Source organism: Dunckerocampus dactyliophorus, chromosome 10, assembly GCF_027744805.1.
Source record: "Dunckerocampus dactyliophorus isolate RoL2022-P2 chromosome 10, RoL_Ddac_1.1, whole genome shotgun sequence".
Taxonomy (NCBI): domain Eukaryota; kingdom Metazoa; phylum Chordata; class Actinopteri; order Syngnathiformes; family Syngnathidae; genus Dunckerocampus; species Dunckerocampus dactyliophorus.
In genome coordinates, this window is record NC_072828.1 from 21,277,290 (window position 1) to 21,293,977 (window position 16,688).

The window sequence follows — 16,688 nt, forward strand, 5'->3', positions numbered from 1 at the left end:
AAAATTATATATATTTTGCTTCAAACACCCTTTGTTGAATTGTTTTTACAACTCTTAACAAAGGATTTACTCCAAAAGCCTTGGGAATAAGTGTAGAAAAAACACACACGCATAAAAAAGCAGGACATACGCAGAGCTCATCCTTCGATGGTCGTTGAACTGAGGTTTTGTGCGGTTTGCTCACGTGACTGAGTTAATATAGTCATGCTTACATTGTGCTATTTTGACAAGTGTCGATGTCGCAAAAAGCTTCTAAAATATATATTTCATAGACAGTCATGGCCATATGCACGACTCACTTAGAAGATTGAGACAGCACAGAGAACAGCGTCAGCCACAGCGCTTCCACCTAATTTTCTGCTATATACTTGTCACTTCTGCCTTCTTTTTGCTGTAATTATAACACTGGTGCATGACTTGGTGCGTTTTTACATTTGAGTGCAAGTAAATGTCAAGCTAGCAGGAGGGTCTTGGGGGGTGGGCAGTGTAGCATACGGTGTCGCCTCGATGCAGCAGCATAAACCCAGGCTTTATTGTTGTGTGTTAAACATAGACGTTTTTATTGGGGTCTCAAATACTCACGTCTATTTACTATTCGCCGGTGGTCTCAGACAATGACCGCTACTGTAAATAATGATGCCTTCCTAAAGGGCCGTAGAAGAAGTTCTTGAAGGAATGACTAGTTGCAATTTATTTTTGACTACTTAAACTGCAGTTCCCTCGAAACACGCCATGCGACAAACAGGTGAAACAATATCATCCTTGATTGTCTCCGTCTACAAGTGGGAGCCTGAAGTGTTTTACCCATTTGACACACTTCCAGAAGTCCCCACAAATGATCAGACGTAATTTGCTTGTAAATGTGTTGTTTCCAATGAGCTCATGCCCACTGAAATGATCAAATAGTGCTGATTATCAGACTCAGAGCATGCAGACATGCTCTGGAGGTGACACTCATTGAAGTTTTGAAAGAACAAGGCTGGATCCCTTTTAGTTTTAGTTTTAGTTACATGTCTAAGCAATGAAGCTGGGTTTCTGGCACGACAGGAGTGATGTCAGACATGAGATTGAACATGACCAATTGACTCATAATGGTCTACAGCAAGCTTCTGGAAATGTTTGCCCATGTTTGCTCGATGACACTCAGAGTCTACACTTTTCACCCTGTATTGCTTGGGGGGCCGAGTTCTGTGTTTGTATGTCAAGATGATGAGGGGAATGAACCAGACCCCTGAATCATTACCGCACATTGCTAACAAACATCGGTTTCAACCCACACCTTAAAACAGACCAACCTTTTACACTGTTTTAGCCATCTACTCCACGACTCGTCCTTGTGTAAACCCTGGAACAGACACGCAGAGCTTGCTCATTATGGGTTGCAGGTGAGTGCACTAAATTCACCTGCTGACATACCTTTCTTTCACCGCCCTCCGACGTGTTTTCATTCATCCTTGGCACACTTGTTAAAACAGCAGCACAATAAGGTACATTTCTTGTCTCATCGTTGGATGGTGTCCTGGGACAACAAGTGAAAGCAAAGCTCAATTACACCTTCCTCATCGCTCAGTCAACTCATGCAAACATGGGGACAACGTACAAACTCCGCAAAGAGCGCGGTCAAAAGCTACAACCAAGAGATGCCATCATTAATGAGAAATGATTAATGATGAATTAACAAGGGTGTAAACAGGGTGCAAATTAGCGGTAAAGGCTGCTCATGGAACTAGCTCAGTCGTATTTATTGATGACGTGACTGCTGGAAATATATATTATTATTATTATTATTTTGGTTTTCTGACAATAGGCAGTTTTTATGCAGAAAACACATCTCTATATTCACCATAGGCCAGTAACAATTTATAAATATGTGATAATATGAATAAAATATACAGTATACATGCACCACTGTTAAAAAAAGCCCACAGTTTTTACATGTTTATATCTTCATGCTTCACTGATAATGTTTTGTTTGTCAAGCTTTGAGTGGTCCCTAAAAGCACCATAGTTGTTGTTTTTCATCTTACATTATCATTCATTAGTGGTGAGTACCTGTACATTTTATAATGTAAACCATGTTTAATAAGTGTGTGAGGCATATTGACGAGAGAAGGGGAGGGTTCTGGAGCTGATTCTCGTCTGATAATCACAAAAGTCGCTTCTATTGCAAATGTTGATCCAAAATCTGAGCAGAACGTCGACATCAATGTAGCGGGAGGGGTTTTTTTTGGTGGGGAGGGGGTGGAAGAAGGTGGACGTGTCAAAAATAGAATTTTTATGGTCGTATCAATTACTCATGTTTTTTTTTTCGCTGGCGGTCCTGGGACATAAGCCTCGTGAAAAGCGGTGATCTGCTGTGCTACTTAATGTACAGAATGGCACTTCACTGTGACCCTAAACACACTGCGAAATCAACTCATTTTCAGAGCAAAGAAATGGAATCCAGTGGAACCTTGTTTAGCGTACGCCCGGGTTAGCATATTTTTTGGTTTACAGTCATCCTTTGCCATTTTGCGGTTTGAATTTTATGGCTTCAACATAAGGCCTATTAATAGTCAACAAATATGCATAATTAATCAAATCTCACATATTCTTGGTCTAAATTAATCATTTTCAAGCATAAAAATGACTAACTGATTGAAAATACAAATATAAGGTATTCGGAAGACGCATTCAAAGATGTATGTATGTATATGATGTATGTTATGTTATGTCTTATTCATGTCTAATATGTCTTACTTTCTGTTATTATGTCTACTATATTGTCTAGTACAATTGTAAAGGTGACTATACAGTATAGGTGTTCATGTCTAGATGGCTCTAATAGTGTTAAAAAACGTATTTAGAAGGTCATAAACAGGTTTTCTATGCTTTAACTACAAAAATATTCCATTTATAAAGAAGGAGCCCTTCTTCACGGAAATGTACTAATCACAGTTGGGTCTGGAACCAATTAAACGTGATAAAGGAGGGATTGCTGTACGTCAAAAGTTGAAAATTATGCCTCGGTTCTTGTTTATTTTCTGGGTAGTGTACAATATGGCAAGCTTCTTGATGCGTTATAAATACATTGTGTGAGTCCAACCGTGTCCATATCGTATTTTGAACTTGGAAGAAAAGATCCCAAATTTCTTGTCAGTAGAGGAAGGGTATGAAACCATAGACAGGAATCCCAACTCCAGGTTTCTCACTGGTGTGACAACAAAGGAAATCATTGATATTGTTAATACATGTAAAGCAAAAACATCAACTGATTGTAATGGAATTGAAATGATATGAATGAATGAAATGATAAAAGGTGTTATTGATGAGATCGCAAAACCATTGACGTACATCAGTAATTTGTCCTTTCTGATGGAGTTCCAAACAAAATGAAAACAGCGGAAGTAGTTCCAATTTTCAAAAATAGAGACAAATATCTATTTACAAACTACCCACCAGTTACCACAATTTTCCAAAATCATTGAAAAACTATTCAACAACAGGTTTGAAAAATGTATAAATAAGAATGAATTACTCATGAAAAGCGGATACAGAAATACGGATACAGAGCTAACATTTCTACTTCCATGGCACTAATCGAAATTGCAGAGAAAATGACCAAAACTGTAGAGTGCAAGTTATTGCGTGGAGATTCGGGGAAATAATTATAAAAGTACACTTCACTTGTTAACCGTGCTACAAAAAAGATCAGTTAGGATAATCCATAATGTCGCCTATTGAGAACATACAAATCCTCTGTTCCTAAAATCACAATTATTAACATTTTCTGATTGGTAAACTTTCAAACATCTAAAATAATGTATAAAGCAAACAATAACATGCTACCCAAACACGTAATAATATTCTTCTTAACAAGAGAGGAGAAGTATGATCTAGGGGAAAATTAAACTTAAAACACTTACAGTATATGCGAGAAGAACGCTGAAAACCTTCACCATTTTCGTAAGTGGAATCAAATTATGGAATGGATTGAGCAAGGGGCCGCACGGTGGTATAGTGGTTAGCACGTTGGCCAACACAGTAACAGCTTGGAGATCGGGAAGAATCGGGAAGACCTGGGTTCGATTCTCCCCCGGGCATTTCTGTGTGGAGTTTGCATGTTCTCCCCGTGTGCGCGTGGGTTTTCTCCGGGTACTCCGGCTTCCTCCCACATTCCAAAAACATGCAGGTGAGGTTAATTGGCAACTCTAAATTGCCCATAGGTGTGAATGGTTGTTTGTCTATATGTGCCCTGCGATTGGCTGGTGACCAGTCCAGGGTGTACCCCGCCTGTCAACTCTTAACCTTATAATTATATACAGTATATAATAATTATTATTATTGTGTCTGTTTCCTTAAATACATTACAGGAATTATAAGTCTTGACTCCTATTTTACTACATTGTTATATTGCTTTATCATTTTGCATTATGTATATATAATCAGCAAGGGATATACAGTACATTTGGAATACAGGAGGTGAACAATTGAATTGGATGTAGGGGTAGGATTAAATAAGCGTTGCTTCTTCCGACTCCTTTTCGGGCATGTGGAACTGTGAATGGTACAATGTGATGTATTCCAATGTAACTTGTATGCATGTTCAGAATGAATGAAACCAATACCAATACCAAATACGTTATCATACCGTGTAAACATGACGGATTGCAAACATATTTTTTTTGTATTAAGACCATTATATTATATTATTAGCTTTATTATATTTGCTGAACACAGTCATTAAAAGTCAGCCAAGTACAGTCTGCCCTTCTTGTCTGGTCCAACACTAAAGTGAGTGCTGCTATGTCTGCTCCTTACTAGAATGCATGAGTTCATTGCAAGAATGTACGTTTTTCAAGAGTGTATTCAAAATTCCTACACGAGCCCATTCATTCATTTTCAGACATTGGAGGGGAGACTTTACTTTCTACGTGAGGGTGCGTCACGAGACAGTATTTGGCAAGTGGGCGCCACAATGTTCTCAGAGTACCCGGGAGGTGGCTGGAGGTCTCTGACTCTTTAGTACCTATGTGTTATTTGTCCACATGTGTGATGCGAGAGTTGTCTAACAATGCGCATATAGAACACAATGTTACTATGAGATGTTCTACTTTCACACCAAATTGTATATAATATTCCCCAGTGCAGTGAACAATTTGACATAGAGGACCGTTTTGATTCCTATTTTTGATACAGTGGTTTAAGCTGTCCATAACCTTGATAATGTTTAGCCATAATTTTTGCTTAGTCCATTTTCTGACAGTTGTGCTATATTTTTTTACATGTGAGCATTAGCATTCATTTGTAGTGTTTTACATTGATTCATGTCATTGCCACTTTTTCCAACACCATTCATTAACTACTGTATATACAGTAATCCCTCGTTTATTGCAGTTAATTGCTTACAGACCAAACTGTGGTAAGTGAATTTCTGCGAATTAGGATTCCGTATTTATAAATGGAATAGTTTCGTAGTTAGAGCAGAGAAAACGTGTTTATGATCTTCTAAATACAGGTTTTAACATTATTAGAGCCCTCTAGACATGGAATAACACCACTATAGTCACCTTTACACTTGTATTACCCAATATAGTAGACATACAGTAATAAGAGTAAATAAGCCATTTCAGATATAAATATGAGCCATACTTGTGTGTGTTGCGATAAACGTGTTCCCTAGGGCCTAGGTGCTCAAAGTGGGGTACGTGTACCCCAGGGGTTCACCAATTGTCATACGGTGTATGTGAATAAAAATGAAAAGCAATTAGCACCTAACACAATTACGAGCGCGACTGAACGCCTCACGGTGCAAGGAAAACGGAGCAGAAAGGAGTCAGAACATGAAGTTGTTCATTGCTTGTGTACATCCTATGAAAGAATAAGTAAGTTTGATGGTTGTTTTGAAGCTCAAATTCAAGCCATTCAAACGGAAGGATGCCAAAGTCAGACTGAAATAGATATGTACGATGATTACCTATCTCTCAGTGCTCATGTGAAACTTGTGACCATGCAAAATACAAATCTTTGACCTGGAATTACTCTAAAATTAATTAAACAATTAATTATGTTTAATATTTCAAGTTAATGAAGATAAAAAGGTTAGTTTTTTTGAACTGTGCAGGAGTAGGGGGTACATGGCTTCTGGTCAAATGTCTGAAGGGGTACGCGACTGTAAAACGTTTGGGAACCACTGCCCTAGGGTCAACAGGAAGTGACGTTGGGGGTTCAGAGTTGAGTTTCAGCGTCTGCAGGATTTTTGTTAGGGATTATTGTGCTGTGAGATATTTCAAACCTGCAATAAAAGCCTGTTGTTCCAGCGATCAAGTCTGGCGCTTGTGTATCTCACCAAACATTACAGTAACATAACTGACACCTAGTTACCAGTGTAGAATACCACATATCATGTCTTTGATTGCATCTTTTCAATGCCTTCTATTTGTATTTTAGTTAATTTTGCCATTTTTATGCTTGAAAAAGCCAAATTGTGTAACATTTTCTTAAATATCCATGTTTAGACTAATAATAGGCGGTATTCAACCACAAAACAGCATGATTTATTAAGCCACAAAAGTTTAAACATGAAGTGGCGAGGGACGACTGTATTCCAAAGAGGAGTCTACACCAGGATCAATTATGTATGTTTAAACCATTAATGTCTTGTCCTACTGCCCAAGAATTTAAAGACGCTGACGTAAACTTGAACATTTTTAATGTAGATTGTCCTCATTTAAGTGGTGCTGTGAAATGTCGAGAGAATACATTTTTGTGCTTGTGCATGTGGACGTTCACAAGTCTGTGATGGATCAGGGTTTGCGTGTGCATGTGTACCTCTCTGTGTGAGAGGTGCGGTGAGGCGGGGCAGGTACCAAGGTTGGGCAAGGTGGTATGTGTTGCCTCCCCTGTCCGCCCTCACAGTGTGGTGTGATGTCCGCTTTCAGTCTGTTCTCACGCCAACGCACACTCACCTCCTCCCCACTATTCGTCCTACTTCATCAGCATCAGGACAGCCAGGAGGGATGAGCCACACTCTGAGCCACTGCTGAAATCCATCCATCCATCAATCCACCCATTCATCCATTTTCTAGACCGCTTGTCCTCAGTAGGGTCACGGGGGTATCCTGAAGCCTGGAGTTGCCTGAGAAAACCCACGCACACGGGGAGAACATGCAAACAGTGCTGAAATGATTAGTTCATGTAATGGGGGCGCCCACTGCCAACGATCTTTATTGTTGTCCTTGCAGATTGATATGACTCAGAAAATTTTTACCAAAAATACGTCTTGAGTTCGCACACTGTCCCGGTTAAAACTTGTCCGTTTTCTCGCGTATCATTCCGTGGAATCAAGTGCACAGACGAAGATCCGCGTGTTGGTGACTGAGTCTCTGTGAAGAATGGATCGTGGTTCATTTACAGTTGGGGCACGATAGACAGACAGATTCTGGCCAAAAACAGTTGCAAGTCGCAGAACTTTGATAAAGAAGGCAAGGAACACTATTGAATTCGAGAAGGAACTCATAGCAAGGGTAGCATCTGTTACAAATGGATTGCAATGTAAAGTCCTAGTTAACACAGGTTTCAGAGGGAATAATGGGTTAAGGGTAACACGTAACCGATGGTGAGCCGGGCCAGAGTGTGTATGATGATTTTACCTGCTGTTGAACTTTACAATAAAGTCCGAGCAAGTATACAAGTATATTAAAGTTAAGTTTGGAACAGACTAGAGTGAAACAGCGTCCGTGTGGCTCTCCCGTCCCCTCCGCTCCTACCTCCACTCATTGCCATGTCCGCCAACAAGGGTAGATGTTACATGTTCATTTATCTATATCATTTCTATGTAAAACTGTAATTATTCTCTATAAAATGTGATTTGTGTTAATATTTTTGACTGTCTGGAATGGATTCATTGGATTTGCATGATTTTTTTAATGGGAAAAATGTATTCAGTTTTTGGTTTTTGTTGGACGTTTTGAAATGAATTAATAACAAAACCCGAGGTTCCACTGTATTATATTTTGTTCCTTGTGGAGAGAATATTTCCCTCCAGTATGATTGGAGCCTCTTTAGAAATTGTGTCAATGCTCCTGGCTCCTGCCAACCCCTCTCTACCCTTATTTGCATTGTGTAACATTGCAGCCTTGCCTACATGTACGGATTTTTTTGTGCGTACGCATTTTGTTGCATTTTGCTGCATTTTGCTGCATTTTGCTGGTTTCAGTTTTGAGTTCAGTCTCTGAAACTTGGATTGCGATCCTTTGTCGAGGCACCGGCATATGCTACATTGGCATGCCCCTCCCCAAACCCCCTTGTGTCACGTGCACCTCCAAAAAATCTAACCTGAGGCGAGGTGGACCGTAAAGGCTGTGATTGGTCGGCTTGTAGAACATTATTTTATTTCCTGTGTGTAAACGACTTGTTTAGTGGGTGTACAGGCCACCTTCTCCTCTGATTTCAGATCAACATTTGCAAAAAAGAATGACTGGTTAGTTCCAGCTGCAAAAACACTACCCTACTCTCTTTGATTATCGTTGTTCGTTTGCGATGAAGAAAGCTTAAAATCTTTCAACAACGACAGTTAATGTCACATCACATGTTCAACCCTGGAAAAGAGCTGTAAAATCAAGGGTGTGCAAAGCGCGGCCCAGTGGCTGTTTAATTAATGATATATTAATTATCTGACAAATGTAATTATAGTGAGGCTTTGGGGGTCCTGGTTCAACACCCACTTAAATGGCCAAATGTGGTTACTCAGTAAAGGATTATAATTGAATTAAATCACTTTTTCTCTTTTCATTGGATGTGCAGTATTTCAAAATGACTTAATAGTTTGGCCAAAACATAGTTCCAGGCAAGGCTACAAAAACAGTGTCTTCCCTCAGTGCTTAATAAATACAGGACTGTGGCCCATGTCCACCCTTGGCAACCCACTGAGGTCATAGTTAGGAATGAAGGGGAAATTAGCTCTGACAGGATGACAAGCTTATCCGCTTCTTAGCGTTTACCATAAACTCATCTAATTGCTCTGGTGCTCTGAACACACAATAAGAACTCATCTGCTGGAGCCCAAAGCAGCAGGAGGTTCCAGCAGACTTCCGGGAACATTTGAAAGTGCGGAAAAGTCAGACTCACGCTCACATGTATGCGCATACACATGAATGCATGTAAGCACACATTTAGTACTCTTCTTGTTCCTTGTTTTGCCCTCAGCAGATGTTTTATTGCTGGGGCCAAATGAACCCGTGAGTCAGGGAGTGCCTGTTTGCTCATTAACTTTTTTTTTTTTTGTCATGATATGACATTAATAACAAACACAACTGGAAACAGTCTTGGCAGGTGATCACAGGTCAAGGTCTGGAGGGTCAGGAGGCACACTGGTGAACTGGTGAACTGGATTCCCGTTGGCCAGTTGATGTTCTTAGCAGTTGCTTAGCAAACTGGATCAGCACATTATCACAACAGGAAGTCTAATTGCCGGTATCAGCTTTACAGGTCAGCAACTGGCTGTCTGCTTTTTGATGGGGGATGTTTGACTTTTACTGAGTTAAATGGTAAATATTGCAATGAATCAAGAAACAATCACGAAGGATAGCTTGTGATTGTGTTGTTGCTAAGGAAAGGAAGGCCAAAACAAACCACATGATGCCCTGCAGCACCAGAGAATCTAATCTGTGCCAAAGGTACATTAAATTATACCCCTGACAAATGATTACACGTCTTAGCAACACTGTTATTTATTTTATACATAAAATAATAATATCACATGACATAGAATTGTCATGCATGCCACTCATTGGACACACAAATTGATGCATAGAAATCGTTAGTATTCCCGTTTTTCTGTAGAATATTTATGTTCAAATTACTTCAGTTTCAGAGATATTTCTTTCTGTCAGACTAAGATTTCCATTGATATTGAATATACGATCCAAGTAATATTTCTGAATTTTGACCAAATTAACATTTAACCTGTAATCTCCTTGTGATGTTAACGTACTATACTTGCTGCTTACACCTGCTGGACCAGTGTCCATTGCTCCAACGGGCCGTTGTTGGAAGAGATATGCAGTCATGCGCCTGATTCATTAAGGCTCATTAATGACTCACATACCCTGAAGCTGAAAACATTTGAAAAGGCTAAATAAGGTTTGTTGTAATCGTGCAATACTTAGGAGAGGCAGTGTGTGTCTGAATGATGGCCAAGTGCTTGTGGTAAGATGCCTTTTAGTTGCCAAGGTCTTTCAAATGCTGTTTGGAAGAACCTGTCCTACTTTCCTCATTCATATTGAATCTATTTCCCTTTTATCTTTACTGTTGTATGGAGGGTATTTTTGTGCCAAAGTTAAATAAATATGAAGCCTGACAAATTTGTATATGATTTATAATAATTCATTAAAATTAAATGTGGTGGGTTCTCCTAACTGGGGCTGAGGTTGCCGAGGTGGTCAAGAAACACCTCGGTGGCAGAGCCCTGGGGTGAGATCCGCCTGGAGTTCCTTAAGGCCCTGGATGCTGTGGGGGTGTTGTGGTTGACACGACTCGGACATCGGGGGTGGTGCCTCTGGATTGGCAGACCGGGGTGGTGGTCCCACCTTTTAAGAAGGGTGACCGCAGGGTGTATACCAACTATTGTGGGATCACACTCCTCAGCCTTCCTGGTAAGGTCTGTTCAGGGGTTCAGGATTCAGGAAGAGCAGTGTGGTTTTCGTGCTGGCCGTGGAACTGTGGACCGACTCACTGCCTAAGCCCCTGTGAGCTGACCTCGGATAAGCGGCAGAGGATGGATGGATATTATTTAAAGTTTTAAGAAATTATAAATTTTTCCATTAATTAATTCAATTATTAGAGTTTTATTGCAGCTTTGAATTATCTCACAACAGACACAACAATCCCAAATCAATCCCTAATAAAAACATGGGGTACTTTTGCGCTCGTTACCCACATAAACCCAATCTCTTTCAGGCTCCCTAGGGCAGAGGTCCCGGGACCAGTCCATGGGCGGGGCCGAACCGGGCTATGAGAGACACTCAGGCACAATGATAAAAAATACACTTACATTTTTTTTTTATAAATAACTACATCAAATTATATGTAAATGCATACCAATTTTGGAAATATGGGCCATTATTTTATCAAAAACTTATATAAACTTGGAAATCCAACAGTCTTTGCATGTTTATGTTGATTTTTGGTTTTTGATTTTTTTTTTGACAGTTCTTGAACGCACCGTAGTCGTGTGCGTGTGATAATTTCCTCCCACACTGCACAGATAGTTTGTTTTTCTTCCACCTCATGCTTGGTCCCATATGCTGGTACTATGTGGGAATGCATAAAGTTAAGGTTTGATGACGTTATTGCGTGCTATTGTGCATATTTGTTCGGTGCACAACCTCTGGTTAATTAATGCTAACACACAGCCTGTTAACACACATAAAAAAACAGCAACGTTATAATCTTCTGTCTGAAAAACAAACTCCAGGCTCGTACTGGTGGATGGTGGGTCTGTATTCATTTATGCTTTTAATTTGATGTTGTTCCTGTCTTAGTTTTTACACAATACATAATAAATAACATACATTGGATTACTCCAACCCGGTCAGCGAGACATTTGTGGGAACACAAACCAGTTTGTTGGTCCAAAAAGGTAGGGTCTCACTGCCCTAGGGAAGACATTTATAGTGACACACATGAGCATGAGTCTTATTTATGTCTTCAAGGGATAGTTCTGATTTTTTTTTTTTACATGAAGTTGTATTACATCCCCATCAGCAGGGGACTATATCAACAGTGACTTACCCCCCGGTCCCGCGAGTCCAGTTCTGGTCGATTTTCCATGACAAGGAACGTAGTTCTGCTTAGTTGCTGGGTCATGAGACAAATATAACGCCAAACGATTTGTCCGAACAGAACTAGACTCGTGGGATCAAATGGGGGGGTAAGTCACGGTTGATATACTCCACTGCTGATGGGGATGTAATACAACTTCATGTCAAAAAATCAGAACTATTTCTTTAAATGGCTTATTAACTACTATTACGTATGTCTACTGTATTGGATATTACGAGTGTAAAGGTGACTATGGGGTGTTAGTTCATGTCTAGAGGGGTCTAATAATGTTAAAACTGTATTTAGAAGGTTGTAAACAGCTTTTCTATGCTCTTAACAATGAAAATATTCCATTTATGAATGAGGAATCTTACATCGCAGAAATTCACTTATCTGGAACGAATAACCACAATAAACGAGGGATTACTGTAAGAAATTGGAAAAGATGGGTCCCGGAAAGTCACAATACAATGAACATTTCCAGATACCAAGCGGCTGGTGTGACTCAGCGGACGAGCGACAACACAAATCTTATCATTTTCCTGAAGTCTGGGAGATGCGCTCATTTTCCAACCATAACCACACAGCTCCCGCCTTGGATGCTATTGATTGGCCTGCCTAAGCCTCTGATCAGAGATTTATCACTCAGAGGAGTGTGGTTTTCATGCTGCTTTCATGTTCCATTTAGACAGACGTTTATTGGGTTACTGGCTTCAGATAAATAGGAATGAAATGTGGAGCCCATACACAAACACACCAGAATGGTACAGTCAATCAAAGAGGCATTTATCTTGCTAACAACTCAACGTATCGGTCTGTAACTGCATTAACAACTGATTTTTATTGTAACCGCTTTGGCTGGCACCTTTAACCTCTTCCAGTCATCCAAAAGATTGCATAAGATTGGTCCTTTTCTTCTCCTTTGGTAGTTTAAGACAGATAAATGCATTTTTTTTCTCATTTAACGGAATAAGATATACGTTATTTACTTCTACCTAGTATTATTAATGTGTTCTTATCCATTTATGGATGTCTGGTATATTCAATGATAATTAAAGTGTGCATAATCTTAATTAAATATTGGTTAAATGACTTATGCTCTTAGCTGTCGTGGTGTTGATTGCCTGGTTACGTAAACCTTGCTAATCCGTTGAATTAATACACTTGAGAAGTAATTAACATCTGAGAGCAATGCAGATCATGTGGGAATAAAAGCGTGATATCAGAGTGGGGCAAGATATTCCCATGCTTGCTGATACAATCCAAAACACATGTACAGTGCTGCATATCGGGTTCAAATTGCCCATCGGTCTGAATGTGAGTGTGAATCGTTATTTGTCTGTATTGCGGAGGGAATAATTACGCCATACTCATTTTGTAACTTTACCCCCTTACAATTTTTCTACATTGCAATACATTCTCTAGTAGGTTTAGTTTATTTTTTATCAAACAAAAGTTATTGTGATGGAACACGTTTGCCTTTAACTACCGGCAGTGCATTTATGCACATATACACACGACTCTCACTTGATTGCTCGTTTCCGTCCCATTCTTTCATTAGAAATGCTGTGAACGCTTTTCCCCCCTCTTTCCTGCTGATTAAAGACACCCAAGGTTGCACATTTGGGAGTATTTTATTCACGTTGTTGTGCACCATCACACACGTACAACTTACCTTCGTCGCTGTATTCTCCCGGGTAAAAACAGCACCATTACTTTTGAGGAGTTTAAATGTGTTTGCGTTAGGCTGATCACATGGTCAACGCATTCATGTTAAAATACGTTATTGTGTGTTTTTTTTCTGGCCTGATTCTGGCCTCGACAAGTTACAATGCAGGTAACATGGTCTGTGGGTTGTTTTGATTATTGAATGGACTTAGTGAGTTATTGTTCAACTCATTTGTGGACTATTTTTCTTCTCATTTGGAAATATATTTTTGGACTTTTCATTGTTTCACTGTAAGCATTTTTCACCTTTTGGGCTGTTTTTTCACATTGGGCCATTGGCAATAAATATCACCTCAGCGCTCTCAAGTCTGACTTCTGCCTGAGTGTGACTAGAGCTCCACTACGTTTATTTCGATTTGATTTGCAGGGGGACCTTTTGGGCATTGCGGGATCTCAGTCAATTAGGGCAAAGGGTGTTACCAAGTGTCCTGTTTGTGACTGTGCTTTTTAACAATCTCCTCTCCTGTAATTTTGGGCCGATCCCTCGTTTTTCTCACAATCATCCACTCAGAATCATCAGGTGAGACCTTGCATGGAAATCCAACCAAAGGACAGTTGGATGTTCTTGGATTTCTTCTAATTTCAATTACTGAGCCAACTGTAGTTTTTTTCTCACCGAGCTTCTTGGGTGCTTCATGCCCACATCACCAGTCTGTTGGGGTCAGTAGGATCTTGCTGGTTGGTCAGGAATCAAATGCTACAAATTAATTTATATGCTTTGTTTATGTTTTTCTGGATTTTTTTTTTGTTGACATTCTGTGCCTCTCTGCTATAGTAAACCCACCATAAAATGTATAGACTGTATAGACTTTCAGTCCTGTGACTGACTGGTGATCAGTCCAGGGTATACCAGGCCTCTCACCCAAAGTTAACTCGGCTCCAGCTCACCCATGACCTTGAATAGGATACTTTTTTTAATGGTGTCGTCAGAAAAATAATCGTTTTTTTTAAAACGGTGTCTTCCTTTAGCATACGGTCAGCCTCTAACATCAACCGCCTGTCTCGGTTTGATGGAACACTGACATCCACTAAACATATGACCTCCCTTGTCCTGTTTTTGTAGTAGAAGTCATACAGTCCTTACCCATCAAACCATCACATCAGCATTTCCCCTCTGACCTCTGCCATAGCCTTCACTGCCCACGTGACGCTTACTCATGTTCTCTCCTTCTCCAGTTACTTCATGCCACCTCGTTCCCTTTGTTTCTGCAGCCTACTACTATTGGCTGGGAATATGACATCAGCGCTATACTTTCTGGAAGGAACTTCCTCCGCAATTGGCACACCAAATATTCCCCGTCTGTCCGTTTTGCACTCAGTCTGCTGTGCATGATAAGCAGTCTGGGCTGAGGGAACTCCTTTCCACTCATCTGCTTCACGTCAGTGTTAGCTGGAGGGTAAGGGGAACTGTAGTGGGCTTTGTGTAGTCTCCAGAGTGTGACCAACCACAACTCTCATTGACTACCTGTTTAGCTTCCTGTGTAGTAGTTGCCAACAACTGTGACTATATAAGATGCCCCTCAATTTGCTCCATTGTTTCTTTTTTGATTTAGTGTGTTTAAAAATGGCACTTTTGCAGCAGGGAAGAACAGGAAAGGCTCCATACTGGAGATAATGCACAAAAAAAAGCTGACCAATCACAGTCGTTGACGTGAGGTTAGATTTTTGCGGAGGTGCACGTCAAGCTCCATCAGAGGGTTTGGAGGGGGAGGAGCGAGCCGGCGTGGCTTACGTGGGCGTTGTGACGCTGTAGCACAATGAAGCCTCTCTCTAAGTCTTTTTTTCCAAATTTGCATGCCGACTTTATGCATTGTGTGCGCCTGTAGGTGTGTTTCGAAGGAACAAGCAGTCTGATGAGGGAAGCGTCTGGGAGGCATCCTGACCAGATGACCGAGCCACATCATCTGGCTCTTCTCTATGCCGAGGAGCAGCGGTTCTATTTCAAGTTTCTCCCGGATGACAGTGCTTGTCACCTTATCTCTAAGAGAGAGCTCAGCCCGATGGAGGAAACTCATTTCGGCCGCTTGTACCCTCTCTTCTCCTTTTGGTCGCTACCGGTCATGGTCATGGGCGTCATGGCCATTTTTATGAAAATCGGATTGTCTTCTTGATTTGCCTGATTTTTACTGACGTCTGTTTCAGAGCCACTTCAAGATGAACGAGAAAAAAGAACCTGTTCATTGTTCACACGGGTTTAGACGTGCCTGCACTCTCTATAAGAAACCAGCTAAACCCAGGTTTTTTTCATTTCTAGTCTAGACTAGAGAAAGAACTCTCCAGACGGATGAACTGATCAGACAACAAGAGGAAGCGGACATGGGAACCAACAGTGTGCAGGTCTAGTCAGAGAAGCACACTTAGCAAAATCCTAAATAGTTTTGTCCCCCCCCCCCCAAGCCCACCCTCCACACTTTTTTGTGCTTGCCGTCGTCCGTGTCGCTTGAGTCATACCACCTGCTTTCCCCATCATCTTTTCATAGCCATCACACAGTTCAGAATGAGCTCTGTGCTGTTCTACGGCCGTCTGACTTCAAACATGAGCCACTCCAGGAATGATAATGACAGAAACATGCTTGGAAAAATAAGATTGTCCTCCAGAAATACACACTGTTGCTGCTGATGTGCGCGTCTGTGTGTGTTGCTTCTCACTGCACACGATGATTGATTGGTTGGTCACCGCTATCTGTTTGCTAGGGTTTGATTGTGTTTGGTTGAGAACGAAGCAGTAAGAATAGGCTGGCAGCGCAGTAACAGGGTTTGTTCCATCCCTGGAGGCACACCTTTCCCTGCGCCTTAGCTAAGACACACACGCCGGGAGCCTCTGAGACACTTCCAGTATGCTCCATTTCACATTCCGATCCTCTGACCGCATGTCTGCTTTTATATGATTATATTCAAGGTTTTAAAAAAAATAAATGACCCCTTTCAGCTTGTTTTGTTAACACCATTTGGAAAAACACTTAGTTCGATAAAGTCTATATTGCTCAGTTGCACAGCCCTCTGGATAGATCAATCTCTTGCTCCATTCATGCATTTGTATTGATTGCCCTCATTATGGATTTCTTTATGACCATGATGACCATATTTGATGTCGTCGTGGAGCATGATGTCACACATGTAGACGTCATGTGAACTAATAGCAAAAGTGTTGCAAATTA

At 40.7% G+C, this 16,688-nt stretch overlaps 1 protein-coding gene across 4 annotated transcripts in view; it reads left to right on the plus strand.

Moving 5' to 3' along the window:
- The window catches only part of ddah1 (dimethylarginine dimethylaminohydrolase 1), a 73,114-nt gene that overhangs the window by 15,992 nt on the left and 40,434 nt on the right, over window positions 1-16,688 (plus strand). Inside the window, exon 1 of one of the 4 annotated variants that reach the window (XM_054789358.1) lies at window positions 15,351-15,867. The exons of the other annotated variants lie outside the window; for them this stretch is intronic. Coding sequence (XP_054645333.1) covers window positions 15,847-15,867 — 21 coding nt within the window. The 5' untranslated portion in view covers window positions 15,351-15,846. Of the gene's footprint in view, window positions 1-15,350; window positions 15,868-16,688 lie in introns of those variants that run through there. 4 annotated transcript variants of the gene reach the window in all.